Consider the following 24,822-nt stretch of genomic DNA (forward strand, 5'->3'; position numbering starts at 1 on the left):
TGATAAAAAAAAATGAAATTTCTAATGAAAAATGCCTGGAAAAAAAAAAACTAACAGTAAGGATCCCTAAGAAGAGAATAGCAAGGGCAAGAAGGAATAGCAACAGTGCCGTTTCAGAAAAGTACAAATAAAAAGTTATACTCACCTGATATTTACTTCAAAATCCTGTGAATACACATTTTCTGAAGCTGAATGCAAAATGCAGTCCTACATCACTCCACAATAACAACACCTTTGGCTTGGTCAATGTTACGCACTCAGCCAGTTGCCCTGCTTGTTATTTAAGACATCTAGTAATCCTGCCTTTCTATTCCAAAGTGAAAGTTATCTGTGCCCATATAAACCATAAATTAAGTACAGCCACTGTTTCTTTTGCTGCAGATAGGCACAAATCGCTTCACATATCCCGAAGTACCCAAATGGCATAAAGTGATTTGAGTCTGCCATTAGAAGTCACTACTACCAGCAACAGCGGTGAAACAGAAGGGATAAGGTTTATGCACCCTGTGAAAAATACTGGTCAGCCAGAACAATGTTGCTTGCGTGAAGGCTTTAAACAATTGTATTCATGCAAGCAAAAAGGTAAACTCAAAGCAAATTAGATTTCAGCTAATTAGAAGTCCTCTTATTTGTTAAGCAGAAGTAGGGATAGGGTGTGTTATTGCCATAGGTTGTCTTGGACAGAAGACGTTCTTTTCCTGATGAAAAAACAAAGCAACTGTGCTTTTGAGGTCTCCATTTGTTATATTGAAGTGCGACTACAAGGAGCAGCGCATCATGTTTCCCTCACAAGACCAAGATTGTAATAGCAAACAATTCAAAATACTTACATAGCCATGACCTAATAGCAATGCACGTCATGACACTAGCAATATAATTCAATGTTGAAGTGACAATAAGTAATTCTCAAGAACGTATCCAATACATATTATGGGGTATATTGCTATACGCGTCTTACACTGGACAGCTTATGCAAAAAAAAAAAAAAAAAAAAAAAGAACATACTCGATTGATGGTTTTGGAGCATTTTTTCCCCAAGATAAAATCTCAGGCATGTGTCATCTATCTTGCTCCTACTGAGCTAAGGAGGCTGACAGTGTGAAAGAGAAAACCTACTGTAGCTTCCATTTCATTTGACCTGTAAAGACAATCTGCACAACACCAGAGGATTCTACTGTTTCAGGAGAGTGACTATCAACTACAGATTGTCATGAGCAGCACTTTCTACTGGTCACGCTCTAAAATATACCACCCCAATTTTGAAATGAAAGAAAACCCAGTATCCCCAAATTTATCAAAGACAGTTATATCGAGGAACATACCTTAGAGATGTTACTGGAGCGGCTCACAGAATGGCCCAAAGCTTTCTCATTCTGAAAGAGGAAGAAGAAGATCATTGAAGGAACAAATTACAGTTATGAGGATATTTTAAACCTGGTATTAGTAACCAAGTATTATGGAGAAAGTCTTACAGCTGTGACTTTTAAGGATGTTGCTTCTATTGACATCAGCTTGATTTGCCGCATTTACTAAGCTGTTTTGTTTGCTTAACAAGCTATTACGCTGCTGAAAATCAAATAGGCAAGACAAATACAAACTGAGAAACACTAGAACAATGACCTCTTCTATCTGTACTGCAGAGCTCCTTCCCCAGATGCCACCTGATTTGGAAAGGATATTTTTCAGCCCTGCCTCATCGAGATCTAAAGGCAAACATCCAACCACTAAAACTGAAAGCTCTTGCTTAAAGAAAACATTCCAGTGATGTAAACAGAAGTATCCCAGTGGTGCCTGGAAACAATTCTGAATAACCACATGCATGTCATTTCAGGAGACGAAGCAAGAACTACTGAGGAACTTCTTATCTACCACAGAACTCAGAATTAAGCTGGAAACATCATACAAGATGGAAATCAAAAGCCACAATTCTTAAAACTGAAGTCGGTGACGAACATATCTGTTACTTTTCACTATGCAAGCCCTGACGGATAACAAACATCTCCTACCAAAATAAACTACAAGTTTCACCAAAATATTTCATCCTTTATGGCTTCCTGCTTTCTGAACATCAATTTACCATCAGTGCAAATGGATGTGATTATTCCACAGGTATGAACCTAGAAACTGATCTGCAAAGGCTTGTTGCTCGATTTTCTGAATAAAATCCAACAACAAAAACGTTCTCCTAAAAATATTACAAACAGAGCCAGTCATAACATTTCATTACTGATCTGTATCAATGCTTCTCTAATTCTGTGAAGCTGGGAGGAAAAGCTGTTTGAGACTTAAACCTCCCGAAACAGGGCACATTTACTACTTCCTCCTATGGGCTCTGTGCTGGCTAAGAGCTTCTAGAAGTGCACCCTTCCATCTGGTATTTCAGGAACCTAACAGAGATGCTTTGATAGCACCCTCTTCCAGTTCTCTCTGGCACCAACAGATCAGAGACTAAGAACAGAAGTCCTGCATACATAACAAACGGGGACATTTAAAAAAGGAAGCCAACTGCACTTGCTTCTAGGTCAGCTCAGATAAAACACACATGGTTTCAGATCTTAGGCTTGTAATTTGTCACAATTCAAGTCACCTTCAGTGACCAAATCCTGCATCAAGCCCACCTGGGTGGCTGGGCACCCAGATGCAACCCCCACACTTTGGGATCTCTGCACCCCCAGCCATTTCTCCTTACAGCACACTCCCTGAGCAGCTTGAGAACTCTGTGCCGAGAAAAAGTGAAAGCAAAGCAAAAATTTCTGCATATGCTTACAAAAGCAGGAAGGCTCCATCTTACAACACTGGTTGCCTCTCCGCACGGTCATGGACACTGCCGTGGTTGACAGATATAAATTGCACTTCCTCCTTTAAAAATTTGAGGAAGCAGACAAGGTGTTCTGAAATCCTCTATCTGTAGGAGTCTGAGTACCTAAAGGGCAGTGAAATACTCTTTCAGAAGAACAGAGAAGTGACAAATTTTGACTGATAGCCAAATCAAAAATCAGCAAGGACCGATGTAAGGTCTGGTGTAGCTGTGGCCTAAATTACCATTGACCTGAATGCCAGATCTGCATCCTGCAATGCTGAACTTGATTTGAGAGATGACTATGAGCTTTTATTATGTGGATATCAGTGTCCCTGGAACAGAAACAAACAGCTAAAGACCCCCAAAGAATACAGACATGATGCTTCTGTGATGACTAACACTGGACTGGGCTCCTGCCAGAAGAAGCACTGCTAGGAACTGACTCCAACTGTAAGGGAAGGACCCAGCTAATTTCATCAAAGACATTGTAACTATAGCAACAGAAAAAAAAGTTCATTGAAGCTACAGAATGCAGGAGAAAGAAGGGGGGCAGGGATGTGTTCTCAAGCTATGACGACGAGAGAGCAACGCAAGTTGGCAAGCACGGAGATTTGTCACTGCCTGCGTGTGAGGTGCTGGGGGAAGCAGGCTGTGCTTGGCCTTGCAGGGATGTGTGGGAGGTAAACAAAGCTCAGCTATGTGGGACAAGAAGAAACGGTAGTGAAGAGTGAGACCTGCGGCCAAGAAGTCTCTGCCTGAAGCAACGCATAGAGCCCTACGCAGGTGACAGTCTGAAATCCAGCCCTAGACATCAAAGACTTGCAGGTGAAATTCCTGGAGACAAAAATCAAACAGAGCCGAGCTCTTTGCATTAACTCAACACTCCCCAAATACTGCTACTAGCTGAAGAAAATGCCTGCAAGGGAGCACGGTTGAGCTTACACAGGCACCTGTGTTGAAAAGCATGTGCTAAAACTCAGTAACTCTGAAGAGGCTGGAGGACAAGAGCTGTATTTGCACAACACAGTGAGTGATGCAGAGCAAACACACTCTTAGCCGTGCCGCAGAAACTAGTCTTTCTGCTCTGCTCCCAGCACTGTGATTTTATCTGATGGATGCCAGCAGTGTGAGAGATGCTCGTATCATCTTTATTGGTCTACTGTTGGCTATGTACCTATCAGAGGTCCTAGTCAGTACATGACTGGGAACAGCTGGTATTGTTATTGCATGTGTAATCATTTCTAAACAAAAAGTGGGCTTATAAAATATTCCTCTATACAGAGTGCACGTACACATATATAAGTATCTGAGATATTTCTAAAGGACTCGGCTATGTAAATGTTTTTTTATGGTTCTGTTCCATTACCACATAAAACAGGTATGTCCATAAAGTCAACAGGAAATCACTGAAGTCTTAGCCCAGACTGGACAAATTCTGTCCTCTTAAGGGCTACTTGTACTGGCAAAGAGGAGGAGCACCAACTCAGGCATGTGCTGAAGGAATGACAACTGACACAACAGCCACTACCAGATCCAACATGGATTTGCAAATACCCACACACAATCTTTTCAGTTAGGTTGGCCTACCAATGACCAAGCAACTCCCTCACCTGGTTAAAATTGCTTCAACCTTCGGTCACCAATTAGCCCTGCCTTCTTCCACCTTCTAACATTTTTTTGAAACAGCTGCTCCAACTCTCCCAGTTTACATGCACCCAGACTTTAAAATGCGGTGGGCTGAAAACAGATAAATAACTGAGTTTCATCGTGTAACAGCAATTTCCAGTTCACTATGACCACTCAAACAGCATCTCCACTGAATGCTCTTAGTATTTTTCTTTCCAACTTCTGCAAAGAACCAAAAAGATTATTTTTTAATAAAAAAAGAGCAACAGAAACACCTCTAAGTAATATGTTTCATGAGGTCTAGCTATACCATTTAATTCTCTTTTACAAATAAAATAATAAAAATCTATCCTTAAGGGAAAAAAAAAAATACTGTGGAAGATATTACATAGAGACAGCACTTGATGGTGTTTTCCATGCTGCAGTACATTAAGGATAAGGTATACACTTTCCAGTCATTAAGCTAGAAAACAGCTGAAAAGCCATAGATGGAGCTTTTGCAATGGATGTATTTTAATGACAGGCTCAATGCAAGCAAACAAAAGCTCACTTTTCACACTATAACCATCACCAATACATTCATCCTGGGATCTTTTAGATCATTCACAAATTAACACTGACTTAGGAGTTGAAAAGGCGAAGTCTCCATGACATTACTCCTCTCACTATTCAACAAATAAAGGTACTCAGAGACTATTCCCAATATGTTTTCATTGCACAGTATAACACATTCCAGTGCAGTAATTACAGCTCCAAACAAGCTATCCTTCCTTCTTGCAAAAGCATTAGTCTTCGCACTTGAATGGAAAGCTCAGGATGAACTCAGCATCTGCCAGCATGGACCACACAGTCATCACCACTCAAAGCAAGTGTGGTTCTCCTTAAACAGATCAGTCTTTCTGCATGGGATAATGGGAAACCTGCCTTTCAAAATTCATCCTACTCAAATAGAATTACCTCGCAGGCACTTAAAAAAAAAAAAAAAAAAAAAAATCATCATCCAGATAGTAAAAGCTTGCAAGAGCAGCAAAGACTTCTCACAAGTCGCTCACTGCCCACTGCTGCTCTGAGGTCCCCATAAGAGCCAGGCTTCACGGAAATAAAGAGGAAAGCAGGAGTGGAGGAAATGAATTACAAATAGGAGAACTGCTACCAGTTCCTACCGTGGCACGTTTTTCTAAGTTCTGGATGCAGTTGCTTGCCATTGCTTGAATTCCCCTCCCAACTTTCCTTTCTTTCTCTTCTCCTTGAATTCACTCGCTACTGCGGCAGCAGAGCTGTCTTATCCCTTCTACAGTTACTTCAGCTCACATCTGTTCCCCTGCAGGACCCTTCACCTTGCCTCCTCCACCTGGACAGCTCCTTTTCCCTCTGCCACCACTCCTCAGTTACTCTCGCATAAATGGCTTGCCTCTCTTCAGAGACCTCAAAGCTGCCACTCCCCTCCTATCCACCTGTCTCCCATACTTGTTACTTTAAGTTATTTTACCCTTGCTTCCCAACTATAATGCACCTGTTTTCCAATAAGAGCAACAGCTATGTAACTCACACAGCCATGCAAACCCCAAAGCACTCGTTCCTATTGCCTGAGCCAGGAGGGTTGTCCACTCCTTCACAGCAGTTCAAGCAGCCAGAGGTGCTCTCGTGCACTCACAACACCCATGTGTTACACCACCCTTTCTCCAAACTCAGCTGTAGACTCAATGCAGCCTTAGCAAGTGGGTACCCTAAAGAAAAATGCTTTGGATGTCCCTTGCCAGGACAGAAGGAGAAAATTGTGAAATGGTTTGGATTTTGTGTTCCAAAACTACTCAGGACTGAGCTGCTGAATGACCCTTCCACAGTCAAGCTGCAAGTCATCCAAGAGTGAAACTCATTTCTTCTATCAAGCACCATGACAAGAGCATGAATGCTCAGCTGTTCTATAAGCACGCAGCCACACACACCCAGGTATTGTTTCAGGTTTCATAACTGTGACCAGATTTCTAAGCAACCTCTCCCAGTGTTTATGCAATCTTGCACTGCAATCCTACACCTGGGATATAGGAAGAACAAAGAACATGTGCTTTTAGTTCATGCAGGGAGCTGTTATTGTCATCGACTGTATCAGCACATGCACTTAATTGTCCAAAGTGCCTACGATGAGAGGAAAGAAATGGGAAATGGCTTTATGAATTACTTTCTTCTTTTGTCAGAGCTGATGGATTGTTAAATGACAAAAGATCTGTCAGCACTAGATCTTGTGATTGACAGAACCTAACATTTAATTATTTCTGCAGGAAATGGTATTTTGCATCATATCAAATGAACATGCCTTTTATTTCTTTGGCAGTCACCAGGCCATCATGGAAAAGCAATAAACTTAATAGTTTATATAAAGCCAGTGCTTGACAAACTTCTTAGTCCTTCCTCCTGTCAAATTTTTTTAATCTATGAAATATAATCGGGTATCATCAAGGTTCATCAATGATTTTGCATGCAGCTATTAAAATAATGGCATCTGAGCCTTGCATCTCTGCTCCTGTGTCGCATTTACTTCTGGACATTACCTCTGCTGAGCTGAGGCTGCCTGGCCTGGAAGCACAAATTTTCATTTCTGCACGAGACCATAAGCCTGCTATGTTTCACTAACATCACATCCATTTGTGCATTCATATGCCATGTGCCCAATTTACAACAAAAAGTAAACTGCAAAGTGTTTGGCATCCAAGATGTTTATGGATGTTCTTATCTTGCTGTTGCCAGACAACCTGTCTAAAATGGATGCACGTCTATGGGATGCAATGCATAAAAATGAATCCTTCCCTCAGGAAACAAGTTATATGAACTACAGAAGACCTGATCCTAAAATATACACCCTTCATGGTAATGGAAACAATATGCATTAAGCTTACCTGTGTGAAAATGCCATTTCAAACAATTTCATGTATTTAAAAGCAGAAAGAGGGATACAAACACAAGAAGCCAGCAATTATGAACAGATTAAAAGGGATAACATACTGTCTTTTGTAGATTAAATGCACTGAATGCAACTACCAGAATTCTCATGGTACACTAAACATGTCAATATGCCAAAGCAATTGACAATTTTAAACATTCACAAATTAAAAAACCCCTAGGCAACTGATAATTTGTAATTTCTTAAGCTGCCAACAGACACAGGAAGACTGCAGCCCACATCAACTCTCAGAAGAGGTGGACTTTCTCAGTGTCTACTTAGCTTTGTACGTTCAGTTGTTTACATGCTTGATACCACACGTTCCCCATGCTCAGTTGCACAGTTTGCTAATCCTGTGGAACCTCCCAAAAATGACATTGAGAAAGCATTTGGGGTATTTTTGGCAACATTTAACATGATATGGCCAAAAACATGCAACAAAAAGCTCTTGAAAGAGAACTTGTAGATATCAGCCCTGTTTAGTAATACCTACTTATTACATACCAGCCTGGTTTTGCCTGAAATTTCATCTTCCCATTTTTATTAGTGCAGTTTGCAAAATATTCTGAACCACAGCATTTCAAACTCAGTGTTAAACAACCACACAAATTTAGCTAAATGAGGAACTGGGCCCTACAGAACCCAATAAAGTTATTTAGCCAAACACTGGTTACAGTGAGATCCTTGTAAAAATCTGACCTGTGATGTTTTGTAGAGTTTTAAGCAAATTGTTTTTAATGATAGTTTGTAAGGTGAAAGAGTACGTGCATAATATTATCTAAGAGAAAACACACAAATGAAAAAACACATTTAACCATCCTTACATAAGTAATTCAAAACTAGTTAAGGAAAATGATTCTCTGGAAGGAAAGATGTCTAGTCTAAGCTGAAAGAAAAGGTATGCTCATCACTGAAATGGCAGCACATTCAAACCGCAGAACAATAACCTCAAAGCAAAAGTCTGCTAATAAAAGTTGTATCAAGCGATCAGTTCAGAGCTCCTAGCTAATCATGCCAGCAACTGATTATTTACACCCAATCATTTTAAGAACATATATGTGCGCCTGTGAATGAACACACACACATACATTAAGGTTTTAATGTTCAAACTTAATAATAACTAAAAAAACCTACACCAAGCACACACACACAGCAAACTACCCTCTCCTTCCTGAAAGCACAGCCCCTGTACACAAGGAACAAAGCAAAGAACTCTCTAGGTGCAGCAGGCTACTTCAGCCAGTGACTCAAGAACACTTCGTACCCATCACATCGTCAGGTAAGCACAGTTGGTCTCGCCTGGGACTAGCCTGATGCTTTGGTACACAGGCAAGCAGTGCATGCCCAGAGAAGGCTACACAGTAGCCTCTCCTTACACCCAGAAGATAAAACATGCTGTAAATGTACTTACTCCTTCTGTAGCCTAAAAACCTGTACTCATTTACTTCAGAACAACAGTCAGGGCACTTGACACATCAACATATTTAGCAACATTAAGGGAATTCAGAATGCTGAGTTCCCAAGAGTCACAAATAAACAAGTTTCAGAAACTGGTAAATGTGGGTTACACTGAGAAATACTGCATTGTTCATCTGCAAGCAGATATTCTGGCACTTCGTCATGCAAAGGATGTTCAGGACCTGTTACTCATAAAAGAAAATCCAGCCAATTCTGGTTACCTTCCAACCATACAGCAGGGAAAGGGGAAGTATATCACCACACATCCAAGATATCAAGGGGAAAAATAACAAAAATGTAGGGAAAGAAAAAGAAGCAGAATTTTGATGTGTTCTGGTTTTTGTTCCTATATATAACACTCATTAAACTGGTCCCTGAAGTAAGAGCAGGACAAGAATTCAGCATCTATCTGCAGATCAGTTAACATCACGTAGATCCGTGCCTACCTAATAGCTGATGCTATCCAGTTTACTGATATTGATCACTGGGATATGCATACGTCATGTTCCCACTTTTTCTCCTACATCTGTCACAATAGCTTATGCTCACCAATGAAAATTGATTACAGAAATCTTTTGGGAGGAAGACAAGTGCTCAGGAGACTTAGATTCTATAAATTCTTGATACTTTGCCTCTGAGTTACGCTTACCATTTCTGAGTAAGAAAACACGATGAAAAAAATCCTACAGGAGACTTTTGTTTGTTTAGGAAGGTCAACTTTTTGTTTAAAGATGTTACTGAAGAAAAAAGAGATGGTATTGCCATATAGAATAAACGGATATTCTTCCATGAAGGCACGGAAAGCAAAATCATCATCCCCATTTTGTCAGGGGCATTTTTTTTTCGTTCTGTATTCAGCAGTAGTGCTTCTTGAAAAAGAAGACCTTAACAGGTATTTCCTCTCTTCAAAATGTAGCAGCAGTCAACACGGCCAACAAAATGCCAGCACAGAGAAAGAATGAGTGGAAATGAATACATGTATTAAAACCAGGATAAAAAACAAGGCAAGCCAACTTGCGTATGGTCACTAGAGTTTAAATCATGGCTTTATGTAAGTTGATGGAAATTCCACCAATAATGCAATCAGGTCTGGAGATCAGCCTCTGTTGATATGAGCAGATATCAACAGAGATATATTATGGCAGAAACGCAGAATTCAGAGCAACAATTGGGGTGAACAATATAGACAAACCTTTATATGAGGACAGCTGAAGCAATATATTATTGAAAGAGAAAGTAAATAAATAAGATGAAGAAAATACATGCCGCTAAGAAACAAGACATCACAGCTGTGTCCCACACCTTCAGCAGAACACCAGGAAGTAGGTGATGCAAGCCAGTTATTGCAGACTAAGGCACATACACTTGCCGTGGCTTATCAAGCATTATTTCCTGGAAGATGCAACAAACCAACTCTCCACGTAGATATAGTGGTCCCACTGAAGCCAACAAGAAATCCCGCTGGTTTCAGGGAGACTTGAACTGAGCCATGACCAACAGCCTGATCTGAAAAAAAGTATTTCAGAAACCGCAACTGGCATAAGGCATACCTTAGCATATTGGGACCTAGAGCACTTTATAAATACTGACTTGCCTTACAGTATGAGAAACAGAGAAAAAAATTGCAGCAGGAGCTAGCTAGAAAAAGACGTGTTTACCTTGCACATGGAAATCTATGTTTGCTTGACGTTCAGCTGGGAGAAGCAGGAACCCCACACAGGAACATACCCGTGTGCACTGCTAACACTGAGCAGTGCTGCAGCCCACGGAGCTAAATAAAGCAGGGACAAGCCCAGTGACCCAGCACGGCAGGGCAGATAACCTAAAGGCCAACAAACAGGAAGCAAAGGAATGAAGTTTTATGAGCAGGTGGTGTGAACAGGCAGCATGGTGCTCGGAGCATCTCTAAGCATCTCTGTGTAGGGCTGTCGTAACTGAGAAAGGGACGCTCCGTGTAGGCGTCCTCGTTTCCCATCACTGTCATCCTAAAATCGTCATGTCAGATTACAGCGGAAGACTGTCTGAGGCAATCAGACGAGAGACGAATAAAACTTGCCGGCTGCAGAGGAAGCCCTCAAAAAGAGCACTGCTCTTCACCCAGTTGGGAAACTTCAGAGCCGTCACAGTCTAATGAGGAGGGTTGAGGTTTTTGTGTGCCTGCTGAACGAGCTGAATGCCAGCAGCTGCGTAAGAACTAAATTTATCACCACAGTCCCAGGAACGCTTGCATTTTCTGCTAAAATAAAATCTCAGGGCCATTAGCCTATTGAAATAGAAGCTTTTCCACTTAACTGAAGACATTTACTCATTCTTATTCCTCAGCTCTCATGCTCCAGTTCCAGTAAAATCCTGCTTGGTTTCAGAATTTATTTTTTGGAAACACATGCGCATCAGCTCAAAAATCCTGGTATTATGTGAGTAGTATTAAACAATTCACTTCACTGGGCTCCTCTGCCTCTCGCATTTATTCACATGAAACAGAAAATGAGCTGCAGCTGTCAGAGCCTGACCTATCGGGGACCGTACTGCATTCTTGCACATGAGCTGACAGAGCATTTTCTAAAGTTTATTTCCTAAGGGGAAAGGGTTATAAATAAGTCTCATATTCACAGTAAATCTCCTGTCCTTCATTCCCGAGAGCTCTGAGCTAGGGCAGTTTTTGTCACAGGAAATTGCAGCAAAGTTTTCAGAAAAAGTGTATTAGCTTATATGATTTGCTTTTGTCAAACTGCTTTAAATTTACTCCCACCAAAGCTAGGTTTTAAAAATTAGTTTCAATCTTCTCTTTGTTCACTGCTGTACACATTCATTATCTGTGGAAATCATATTGCACATCTATGAAATCTGCAGTTGCTGTAGAAGATAATAGATTTTATTAAAATACATTTTGTAGTTTTTAGAAGCAATTTTTTTTAAGAGCACAAAGAACTGCTAAATGGCTAAAGGCATTTCTGTATACCTTCTGAAAAATACATAAAGTCTGACTGCTAGGGATGTAAAGTTTTCTCTTAGGTTCTCTGCTTGTAATTGAACTAATGAGAAACTCAAACAATAAAGGAAGGGGCTCACCATGGGCTCTAGAATCCAGCAGAGAGGATTCATGCTTGGGGTAGGATCCTTGGATTGTAAGCTTTTATGCCCCAGGGATCACACTGACAGTGTTTACTGATCCCATTACAATAAAGTTCTGATTGAGAACTTCTACATATATATGTGTGTGTGTGTGTGTGTATATATATATATATTTATTTTTTTTTTTTTTAAATCCCTTTTTGATTTCTCTTACTTTTGAAGATACAAAAGATAAAATTATCCCAGAATGAGAATGCTATCCTTCCAGTTTGCAATGACCACTCAAGTATTTTCCAGGAGGTTGAAGAATAAATAACTGCTGATTTGGAAATTTATGTTCCTTAAAGGCCAAAACCCAGACAAACAGTATTGCCTACCTAGACATCAACAAGATGTCAAAATTCTTCCTGATATTTTAGTTTTAAATGGGTCTTTCAGCAGGGACACAGTGAAAAAAATAAATTAGATCATGTATAGTCATTCTTTATAAGATGCAATAGATGATATGGCCAGATTACCACCTCAGGGAGAGGCGAAAGAGCAGGGGCAAGTATTAGATGCTGCTGAGCTGCACCTCGCAGTGCAGGCAGTTAGACTGATGAAACAGCAGCATGGGATGTGGATGCAACCTGCAAGAACAAGTGGACTTTGTTCCAAAATACAAAGACCTAAAAGCATGAAGACTCGAGAACATCCTGGTCCAAATTCAGACTTGCATACTGGAGATTCCCAGTTCTTTGTTTCCAAACACAGACAGTTAGAAAAGGTGAACAAGACTGATCTAAATTTACAAGGAAAGACTAAGGGTTAGATATTGTTTATACTGGGTCCTTTGCATTTTAGCCCTGTACTTCTCTATCACAATCCTATACGTAAGTGCTTTGTTTTGAAGAAATCATTGTTTTCTCACAGGCATCCAGGAGGAAATTCATTAATTAAATTATTTGTTAGGTCAGGCAAGACCTGAGACTAGCAAGCAGAGATTCCAGGAACAGAACAAGCCGCATGAACAACTGAAACCCACTCAGAGATAAAAGCAGGAAGGATGGGCACCTTGAAAGGGTACCCACTGAAAAACAGATCAGAGGAAGGTCACAAGGTACTGTTTGGCCTTGCAGTTATGATATCTATCTGCAAAACTTAACTGATTAATTTTTAATAATCCTCAAATTAGGGAGATGGGGATATATAAATACAAGGTCTGGAAAAAGCCTGTGGCTCCTTTGAAATGTTCCCTGTAGGCTCTAAATAAGCCTCCCTTGTGAGCTCTCATTCAGCACATGGAAGGGAAGAAAAAAACCTCAAAGCTCCTAAAACCAGTAAAACAGGCAGTCTAGTCCTTCAGCTAAGAACGAAGTAGTAGAGCAGAACGGTAAATCACAAAAGCAAGAGTTCAAAGGGACAAATGGCCTTTTCTCTAAGAACACAATCAGAAAAAAAAAAAAAAAAAAAACACAACACAACACTATTCTTGTGGGGTTTGTCAATAACATCTGCCACTAGCACCTTGGAGGACAAAATGGATGATACCAAGAAGAGGGTGTAAAATTGGAAGAACCTCTCATAATACAAGTATGGCTTGAAGTAACACACCCAAATCATCAATGAAAATCAGGCTGGACCACTGGGCTGAAACTTCAGCACAGAATGAATGTGCTTCTTGTTTAACACCTTTCCTGCAAAATACTGTTGTCCAAAGTGAAATACTGCAGTTGGTTAGTGCTGACCAGCAGTAGGGAGCAGCTCAAAATAGGAACTGAACAACTTGATAAACTATAAGAGAGAAATTGAAGCCAGTTTGCAATTTACAGCCCCTTACACTCTATACCAGTATCTTGAAGTAGGCAAATGTAATGGTCACTTGGTAGCTGAGAAACCCGAGACACAGGGAAATTTTGCTGCCCTCTAAAATTTGTCCTTCCTTGTCCTACACCTACACACAATGATTCTTAGTGTCACAGGCAGCAGCTGTGCCCTCTAACAGGTGTGTGGCACAACACTGCATGTATTTTGCATAGTACTTTTGCACAGGGTGAGTTTTACGTATAGTGAAACTGTGCCAAAGCAAGGAGACTGTCACTGAGATCTCTTTCATTTTTCTCAGTAGCAGAACACAAGTCTCCAAACTAGAACTCGTCAGGGCATTGATTTTCATAGGGTATCAGACTTTGGGATCTGCCTGAAGAGCTGCCACCTGGTAAAGACCAACTACACTTTATTAAGCTCTTCCTTGAAATCAGAAGAATGGTCTCAATCACCCCACCAGTCTTCCTCCTTGAAACTTTACACTGCTTGTCCCATTCACCTGTAAATGTGATCCCAAATTCTCCTTGCACTTCCCTTGCTGTACAACAGCCTTCGGATCTCTAAGCACGATAGCTCTCGAGAACGCAGGTGGTGGTACTCCATGCCCTTATTCCCACACAGGGAGGCAAGCAAACTGAGGCTAATATAGATAGATAATAAAGTAACGTTCAAAAGATGCCTTCTTTTTGTTAAAGGTGTAAAACTATCATGGCACCACAACACAAGGCAGCTACAGGCTTTTCCAAAAAAAAATTTGGGATCTTGGGATTCAAGACTAATACACAGTACTTTGTACAGTAGTTCTATTGGAAATCCTCATCTAGGTATACCGATATTTTGTTTTTTTCAGCCTTTGGCAATCAGAACCCTTGCTGCCCACGCTCCCACGCATGCATACATAACCAGTGTGACTGTGGAACTGAAGTAAGAGGATTACATTCCAGGAGGGCCATGTTTTGGTGAGAGACTAGAGGCTTAAGGGGATTAAAAGATAGGAGCTGCTTCTGAGAGTGACAGGGTGAGAAACAGCAAAGCCCACACAAACGCTGCCTGAAAGTAAGCATTGCTTTGTATTCTTCATCAGCAATGAGATATAGCAAGCAGAAAAGCAAATGAACCCGTGACCATATCAGTTGCATCTTCAGCCACCTCCACTGGCCCCAGCACCATCTTAGCTCATATCATACTTGAATTTTCTGTTTCTTTGTGCCTTTTATTACCCTTATTTCTTCTTAGCTGCAGCTCCAACCACATGAACCAGACATTTTCTCCTGTCTCTGTATTGCCTGCATTCGTTTATCCTGTGTCATTTCCTGTCACCGCTGGTAAACAAATTGGAAATACTTTTCAATTCTACACAATGAAAGGGTATAGGAATACTATATAAAGGAGTGCAACTTCTATATCAAGAAATTACAGGCAGAAATGTAGCTGTCTTCAAAAGATCTAATCCTGGGTACAAGGGAACTCCTGTAAGCTTTAGCAAAAAGGACTGTAATCATTTTTAAATCCAAGAGGATTTTATTTTTATGCTAGCTAACGCTCCTCAAAGGTGAAGCATTAGATTTGGCTTCCAGTTAAATATGCTTTCCTAACAAATACTCACAGAAGCAGGAGTTTTGCTCCCTGAATGATACAGAGTTAAAATCACTATCAAGAGTTACAAATGCCAGAGGGCCTAGCAGGACTGAATACCCTATCTGGATGCAATTTAGAAATAAGAAAACAGTGCCAAATTCAAATGATGCTTTCAAGAAAGAACAGAATTCAAGAGCAGGACTCTGGTGCTAGGCATTATAAAACACAGCAAAAGGTTCAATAGCTTCAGAAAGCTTATAAGCCAATACAAGAAAATATAAAGGTGACTACAACACCCAGACAACAAACACTAAGAGGGATGGACACTGGTTTATTATGTATGAGTAAAAGCAGCCAGGAGTATTTAATGTCAAATGCATTAAAATAAATACATATGTATATATATACACACAGGTGCGTGTGTTTGTATATATGTATACTGTATATATAAACTTACAAACTACATTTTTGTTTCATTTTATGGGGGAAAAAAAAAAGTTCTAAACCAGGCCAAATCCCAAATGACACAGTAAAATATAAGTCAAAGAAACTATCTCAAAAGAGAAGTTCTGAAATGTCTGCTGATTTACGATGACAGAGCAGTTGATCTCATTCGACCACATCCCAGACAGAATCCTAGAGTAAGAGCAAGGGTTAGGATGACCACTGAGCAAGGCTTTGGAACCAGGAGATGCACTTTCTGTGGTCAGACCTTAATGACCTTGGATACCAAACCTTTCTGAATCTCAAGTTTGCCATTTGAAAAGAATGGTATAGAATATTCAGACCTCACCTCAGAAAGGCACTGACGGTAAAACTACTTCATGCCTATAAATGGTAAAGAAGCCTCTCTTACGGAGGACGACCTGCAAAAATGCTAGCGTTACAATAGGTGTACTTAAATTCTCTTCCCAGTGCTGTTCATGACCTCACAATTTCCTCCTTGTTAAATTCACACTTCTTGATATTGCAGATGTTCTGTTTTCATTTCAAATAATCTGTGTTCACCTTTCTTTTCCTCTCAGTTAAAAGTATGTTAACATCTTCCCTGCAGTCAGACATGTGAGAAGGTTTCCGCTTGTGCTTCCACAAATCAAAAGCAGCTGCTACATGGCATGGCACAGCAAAAGTGAAATCTCTTAAATAAAAAACAGAAGAGCAAAAGGTGAAAGGAGGATAGAGCAAGCAATAAGCAATATAGCCTACAATCAATACAATTGAGAAGCAGTAAAACAAACAAAAAGAAACAATCTTTTTTTTTTTTTTTATGGCAAGGCAACTATTACATTTCTTTGTTGAATTCAGTATGAGAAATGTAGGTCTTCTGATGAAAGTCAAGTTGCAGAAGCTACTAATGGTTTGAAGCATCAAAAAAATGTAGACTGAAGGGCATGCTTTATATGGGATTTTTCATGGGATAGGGGAAAATATCTAATAACGATCAATGTGGATTTCCCTTTCCAGCTGTTCCCACCCAAGAGATGTCCTTATCCCTATTGTACCTTGCCCACTTTCAAGTTAACGGGCTACTGAAAAGAGAACATTCACGTCCATCCTACAGCTGCTGCTTCTCAGGAATACCTTGGGAAAACAACACCAGCTCCCACTGCTCTTCCAGACTGAGTTTGCAGAATATGCAAAGTTCCCTGAAATGCCTCTAAAATGCCTTTTGGGGAAGGATGGACAAAGAGAGAGAAAGAGACAGGTCTGCTTTTGTGTTAGAATAGCACTGCATGTACTTAGCTTGATTTTTCTATGGCATTATATGAAATTTGGCCTTTGTTCTATTTGTTTTGTATAAATGCAGGTATGCCAGGAAAATCGTGGTGCAACAGAAACTTATACCCACACAAAACTCCCTGTCCTGTGCAGCCAGTGTTAGTCCTCCAATCAAAATAAGCTTTATGGACAGACTTTTTCTTTCTTGTCTACAGTGTATTTGCCATTTGTGTGCAGGCATTGTGCTAAATTGTGAACCTTAGAAGTATAAATTGTGTTTTTAGCCCTGCAGCTATAAGAAAAAATTGGTAAGTCTTTTCATTGCAAAAATGCTTCCAGTTGAAATACACTGGCAGCCTGAACCAGCTAGTCAAATGGGGGCAGGCTCTCTTTTGCTAAATGCTTATATAGCAAGGATGGGGTATAGTAACAATTGCACACCACCGAAGTTCATGCTTCAGGATTGATGCATATCAACACGGACAGCTGTGAACTCTTTCACCACTGAGGCCAGTAGTTTCCAAGCTTTTCCATTCAGTAAGTCATTTCAGGGATGATGACTGCAGCTAGGCTCACCATTTCTACATTTAAGAGCTTCTGACCAACTGTAATACCTACATCAGGCTACAAGACAGACAATCAGCGAGTCAACTCCTTCTCTGGACTCTGACCATAACTTTGGAAATGGGGATTCGACAGAAGTCGGGAGATTAACTTGACTTCAAACAAAGGATATTTTTAGGGAGAACAATGCACAGTCAGTGCTCTCATGGAGACTATAGGGGTTGCAGGGCCACAGTTATGGGAGGAGAAAGCATTACAAAAAAAATTTAGCAGAAACATTAGTTCCTTGACAAAGCAGACAGAATATGCACGGATTATTACCCTAACCACAACGGCCCAGACTGGATTTGAAAGCAGAGCTGGTGCCTCAAATAGCCTAAGGTATTACATCTGGTTCTTCAAACTCGTCTGACCCCTCTGAGACAGACAAACGCTTCCTTGGGGAAGAGCATCGTTCTTTCAAAGTCATAACGCTAACCAGTGAACGGCAATCAAGATAAAACAAGCACCCCAATGAGTCATAAAACATTAATTTTCCATTAGACAGCAAGAGAGAATCTGATGACAAGAAACAACAACAAAATTAGCTATTAACAAAAACCAGATGGAATGGCAAAAACCATTCAAAGAAAACTATTAACCTAATATCAAGAGAAAGAAGTAACAGGGTGTAGTAACCACAAAACATCTCAATACAAAGACCAACCACCCATCAAGGTCAACATAAGGGAGCTTAAATTGGTTGGTTCTGAGATAGCTTCCTGTTACGCTAGGTTAAGCTGACATTAAATTATCCAGAGGGGAAACAAACAAAACACTCAAACAAGAGAAATGCAAAACCCCATGTTGACAGCAACCTAGCTACCCAACAAAAAGCACAGGAATCAGGCCTTGGAAGAACATTTTAATGACATTTCTACCTCTTCCCAGCAATTCCCTGCTACCCCAGTGCCTTCTCTTTTGAACTACAAATCTATCACTGACAAGCCTGAGATTTACTAAAATGAAGTGAAAGATTATGGCATCTCCACAGTCCAGACTAGGACCTAGGATAAGGTTGGTCTAGTAATATGCCAATTCAAGTCACCCAAGTGCCACTGAAGCACTACTGGATGTATTACTCAGAAGCTAAACTGTTCCCCACTTTTTTTAAACAACTACAATTCAACGTTGTCAACCTCTGATACACACAAAACATGACTCAAGTTTCAAAATGATGAGATTAGCTCTAAACTCATAAAAACAAGTATGAGTGTGCACATCCCCAATCACAGAGGCTGAGTACACCAAAATACACATGGTAAAAATAAGTCTGCAACACTGCCTAGTAACTGCAAAAGACGTGAAAAAATGCAAGTTTTAAGCATCTGATGGAAAAAAAAAAAAAAAGAATTTGAATAAGGTTAAAAAATGTACTTTTATCTTCACAGCCTTTCTTTCAGTTTCATGCAAGACAGATGCATAGGTATGGTGCTTCCATGCTCCTGATATATATATATATATATATATATATATATATATATATATATTTATTTATATTTATATATATATTTATATATATATATATATAAATATTTTATTAACCCTGTTTAGACTATACTTTCAAAAGTGTTAAATCTCAGAAGCAATACATATGTTTTTTGGTTTTAGGCAAATATCACCATTTTCTTTTCTAGGACTCAAATTCTGGATTTTTTATTTTATTTTATTTTTTGCCAAATAAGGCTGCCATTCGCAGAGGCAAGGCTGTCTGTTTAAGGTTTCCACATAGCCAACGGGTTCAAGTCATTATGTCCTTTGCATGCAGTCCCTCAACAATGGAATATGGAGAAATGAGGGATAAGATAGAGGGAAAAAAGTGAACAAACCTGTGTAGTCTTTCAGTCCTGAACTGCTTAACTGAAGAAATGGAAAAATCACCCTCTTCGAAAACTCTTCTTCATTATCTCACCTTCACTGAGACAATAAGCTCACTGGAGCGCATCCTATGTCTTTAGGCCCATCTGTACAGCACCCTTCTGCTGTCTGCAGATAATAGCAAAAAAGAAAACTTGGAAGAAACACCTGGGGATATGCATGTCTGGCTGTATGACAAAAGGCTTGAGCTGGGCCCGTCTGATTTCCTCACAGGTATCTTCACAAAAAAAGCACCATGAAGCCATACTGGGAGAGACAAGTGCCACTTCTTTCAAACCTATTGTGGAACTGGTCTTGCACGAAAGTAAATGACTAAAACAAGAGTTGAAAGGTGATATGAATCTCATAGGTTTTGCTCCTAAGGGCAGTAGAGGAACTTCAGAACAAATGTCTTTGGACTGCTACTTGAGCTCCTCTGACTCATTAAATCTTAGTTTCTAAGAACACCGGCGAGATGTTGATGGCTTGGCAGTTCTTGATCATCCATGTTTAAGGCATGTAAGGTTCCCACACACCTGTAAGTCATCAAGCATATTTATCTAGCAGCATTAGTTATCTGGTGAGCTTGTAATCAAGGTAATAAAGCAGAAGCAGAAAAGCCCCTAATCATGATCTTTGTCCATCATCCATATATAGTAGACAGATGAGAAAGGGATGTTGCTAGTTAAGAAATACATGGATTCTAAGAAACATTACAAAAGAATATTTTTAGCAAATGCAACTATGGGAAAGAAGTGGGTAGCTTTAGCAACAAATGAAAAGAATCCGTAAGTGAAAACAACATATCCAGAAGTGATATTTAACAAAAATTAAATGCTGATGTTAAAAACACATCAAGAAAAGACATGAAAGGGAAGGAGAACAAGCCACAAAAAGACATCAAAAAGGAGAGGTAGAGGCAAGAACAACATAATCTGAAATTCTCTGTTCCTTACAGGTTTATGGTTTTAAAAGGCCAGAAAGAAGGGTGTTCCTTTGTTTTGTTTTTTTTTCCCCTGGTCTTGTTTTTCCTCTGGAAATCAACACTATAGTAACTTTGCAAAGTTGAGGCCTGTTCTGTAGCTTCAACTGAATAGTTTTGACTATCTTTGTTCTTCTCCAAATGCTCTTCTAACATTGTCAAGTAGAGTTTCCCCACTGGGGCTGACTGATTTCTATTGTAGTTGATAGGCTTTCTACTCTTCTAAAACCTCTGTAGTCCTTTTGATGCATCTCAGACATCTCAGAAAGAAAGATTCAACATGGCCCTCAAAGCATTATTAACAAGCTCAAAAGATATGGTTTGGTAGCTACAACACTTATGGTCACGATGTGTATGAGAGAGAAAGACAACTCTGTCACACCACATTATTATCTTTTAAAAAGGATACTGCTAGACACCCTTCTTTCAAACCAGGGAGACACATCTAACTCTTGAAAAAAAAAAAAAGTGTTGCCAGAAGGCAGTATAGCTGAGTAATCATCATGAAGAGACGACAACTTGTGCTAATTGGAATCACCAATACTAGTTAGTGTCAGGATGCCTTTACTAGGTGTAGTTAAAATCCACTGATGCCACTCAGAAATCAATATACCATCTGTACCAAAGCTTTGAGAATTACAGTAATCACATACGACCATTTAACAGAAAGCTTTTAACAGAAGAACAAAGCAAACCCGGAGATAAGCCTTTCCCTCCATTTCCAGGTACTCCTAGCATCTCCTCTGCTTAAAGAGTTCAGGCCTCAGAAGGAAATGGCCCAACTGAAAACACTCTGAAGTTTCCGTGAAAGAAGCAGTCACAGATATATCGCTGATTGTTGTGTTGGGAGACGCACTTTCAGTTCGTGGTTTCATCACTGCTTTTGTATGCTCCTTGGGCAAGCCATTTCAATTTATAATTTAGTTCCTTGGATGTAAAATGGAGCAAGCAAAACTTTCTTCTCTTGCCCTGTGGACTTTTTTAGATTGTAAGTTTTGAGAACAAAGGTGGTCTTTACCTACATATCTACAGTACCTAGTAAAATGAGACATATGAGTTATCTTCAGTGCCAATATCACTCCAAAGTACCAAAAAATAATGTTTTAAGAGGGAAAGTACATGTTCCCAAAAGCTACTTTAACTGAAGTCTTGCTATAAACACCACAGGGACTCTAAATGCCACCAGAAACTGGAGGTGGCACAAGCAAGGACCATACTGACAGCCCAGTTCAGCTCTTAGAAGTCCAAAGAAATATATGGAAAACTTAAAAACATATAAGGTAAAAAAAAATATTTCTTGATAAATCAACAGCAATATGAATTACCTTGCCATGACTGATGCCAAGGTTTAATATTTATAAAGAAGCACAGTGTTAGATAGCTCTACAGTGATACCCCAGCAAAAACAACCCTAGTTTGAGAAGGAAAGGCACTTGTACAGAAAAGACAAGTTTTGTACCAAGTCAGAATATTCCTCAAGCCTCCTGCTTAAAACTGTTTTAGCCATACTTGTTTCTAGCAAAGGTCCCAGGAGGTACTGAGGAAAATATAGAGTAGGAAGGCCAACCTCTATACTGCACAAGATCAGTGAGTAAAGCACCAGCAACCTAGTGAATAAATTTTATACATTACTGCTTTTGTAAAAGAAAGTTATTTTCACAAATTAAATAGTTTAGGATCCTTCCCCACTTCCCTTGAAAGCACCTCAATAAACACATAGACTTCAGGATATTTAGGGTTGAAATTTTGTCAAATTCTTTCTGTAATCCAGGTAATGTAGGTTGACTAGTTCTGGGTTTTCTATGCTACCACAGATAAAAGGAAAGGCAAATAATGGACTAAAGTAAATGGAGAGGTGTTGGTTGTTATGGTTGTTGTTGTTTTACTACAAATAAAGAAAACAAAGTTTTCATAGCAAAAGGGAGTCACCAAGTAGAGTGCCACAGGTATCCATGCCAGGGCCCATGCTACTTAATACAAAACAGTCTGAAAAGCAAGATACTGAGGTTTCAAAGTTGTCTTCCTGTAGAGCTTCCTGTCTTTAACAAAGACAAGGTGCAGAAATATAAACAACAATTTTAGCAGTTGCTAAAACAGCAGATGAAACGCAGGATGGATAAATGTGAAGTGACAGTTTGAATTTTACATATTCGAGGCTGGGGTCCAGGAACTTAGGAATACAATCTTCAGGTTCTAGAATAAATTTTAGAGAAACATCAGCTGAGTGCTTAGCAGTGATCAAATTAACAAAAACAAACAAACAAAACAAAAAAAATCAAAAAACCTCCACAAGTATTTGTAATTATTAAGGAAAGGATGGAAAATAAAACAGGGAATCCCCATGTTCTTCAGAAATATCACCTTAAATACCACGTGCCATTCTAATCCCACAGAAATCAAACAAGAGTTAGTAAGACTGAAAAGGATACAAAATGGGTAATGGGGTGACTAAATGTGTGAATGTTTTCCACTGAAGAAATGACTAGAGAGACTGGGGCTCTTCAACATGGAAAAGTGATAACTGAGAGGCTGCATGTGATAAGCACACAGAGAATCATGACAGTCATGGAGAAAACAACTAGGAAACTACCACGCTTTTCTCCCAGGAGGCAGCCAATGAAATGAGCTATTCAGAACAAGAGAGACAATTTTTTGTACAATCTGTATTTAATGGTGGAACCCTTTGCCCCATGTGGCTGTGGATTCTCAACATTTTATTTGGGTCCAAAAACCTGTTGGAGATATTAGTGGAAGAGGAATCTAGTAAGAACTATTAAATACGAATACAGAAAAGTCCTTGAGCTATAAATCAGTGGAGGCCGGGAGAACTTTCTGGGGAAAAGCATATGCTTGATGATATAACTACTTTTAGACATATTACATAATTATATGCCTGCTTTTATTCTGGTCTCCAAGCACCTACTTTGCATACTGACAAAAAATGCTTTGGCCCAACCTGGTACAGCAGTTATGTTCTCAATTCTATCTGTGATTTCAACTTTGTTGACAACTTCAGGATTCCTTCTATTGTGAACATAAGGGACAATTTTGTTCTTTGCGTCGGTTCTCTGGAATAATCATCATTCATGAGACATGCATTTAGTCCTGAAGGATTCAAGAGAACACTATTCTCTCCTCCCATATGGGAGACAAATCTGTCCAGCAATGGAATTTAGGCCCTTAGGATAAAAAACAAAACAAACAAAAACCAATACAGAAATCAGAAAACCAACGATGTATAACAGGAAGCAAGTAGAAAAATAAATGCCACCAGCAGTGACTTAGATACATGTGGTGCAGAGACCCCCTTAGATAAAAATACCCTGGGACAATCCTATAGAGGACTGTGCTCTCCTCTGCAGGAAGATAAAACAAAAATGCATTCCCCAAATCCCAAACTGCAATAGCAGCTGCTGTCAGTTCCTTCCTGACCTCCAATTTTCTCAGTGCCTTTCAAGCCAGTGTTCACTAGCTTCACAAAAACTCCTCCAGAAACACAGGAAAGGCACAATGGCCAAAGCTCTGAAAGTTTGACATGGAGGTGGTCTGACTTGGAAAGGTTTACAGCTCCAACTGGCCTGTCTTCATGATTTTGGATCTAAACCAAAAGTCGTAAACATCCCTACACCAACATTTGCCAACCGTGTTGCAGTGTCTTTCTGCTAGCTTTAAGCTTGGATGCCGTGCTGGTATACAGTCACCTCACCACAAGACTGGTCTCTAAACTTCACTGTGAGGTAAATGCAAGGCTGGGGAGCTCCACGGCACAACTGCAACGCCACATTACCATTTATTGAACACAAAACCTTGCAAAGCATCAGAACACTACTTTACCTCCTACCTCTTAATTCTGCCGTTACTTTAATAGGAATGCACAAATAACGTCAGAGCAAACCAGAGCTGTGCCACCAAGATAGCATATCACTGCGCACTGTGCCCAGGACTTGCTCAGAGACTACGTGGCTAGGCAAAGCTCTGCACTGATATGCTTCCACAGCTTTTGGACTGGAGTTTGCTTGCATCAGCAGTCAAGCCCTGACTTGCAGTCAGTCCACCGAGGTGTAAGGTGTGGTCAGACAACCATGTGCACATGGTCAGTATCCTACTGTAACCTCTGCCCACATTGCAGTCATTCCCATCCTGCTGTGGCAATCACTGACAGCTCACTCTACTGTTCACCAAGTTCTACCACCGTATGCCACCATTAGATGACAATCAAGTGGGGTATCTACTATAAAAATCTTCTCCACCAGGACCTCTAGTCCCGTCACTGTCATGCCACATGCCCACCTTTCCCTCAACTGCTAGCAATTCTTCCTGAGAACACAGTAAAATGTTGCTGTTATTGAAACCACTCCTCCTCACAACAGTAACCACATGAAG

At 40.0% G+C, this 24,822-nt stretch overlaps 1 protein-coding gene across 3 annotated transcripts in view; it reads right to left on the reverse strand.

Moving 5' to 3' along the window:
- Positions 1–24,822, reverse strand: part of MARCHF8 (membrane associated ring-CH-type finger 8) — a 90,717-nt gene that overhangs the window by 20,352 nt on the left and 45,543 nt on the right. For all 3 annotated transcript variants that reach the window (XM_032191331.1, XM_032191328.1, XM_032191329.1), the window contains exon 3: positions 1,323–1,373. In XM_032191331.1, the coding sequence (XP_032047222.1) occupies positions 1,323–1,373 (51 nt within the window). The remainder of the gene's footprint in view (positions 1–1,322; positions 1,374–24,822) is intronic.

This window comes from Aythya fuligula, chromosome 7, assembly GCF_009819795.1.
Source record: "Aythya fuligula isolate bAytFul2 chromosome 7, bAytFul2.pri, whole genome shotgun sequence".
Classification (NCBI taxonomy): domain Eukaryota; kingdom Metazoa; phylum Chordata; class Aves; order Anseriformes; family Anatidae; genus Aythya; species Aythya fuligula.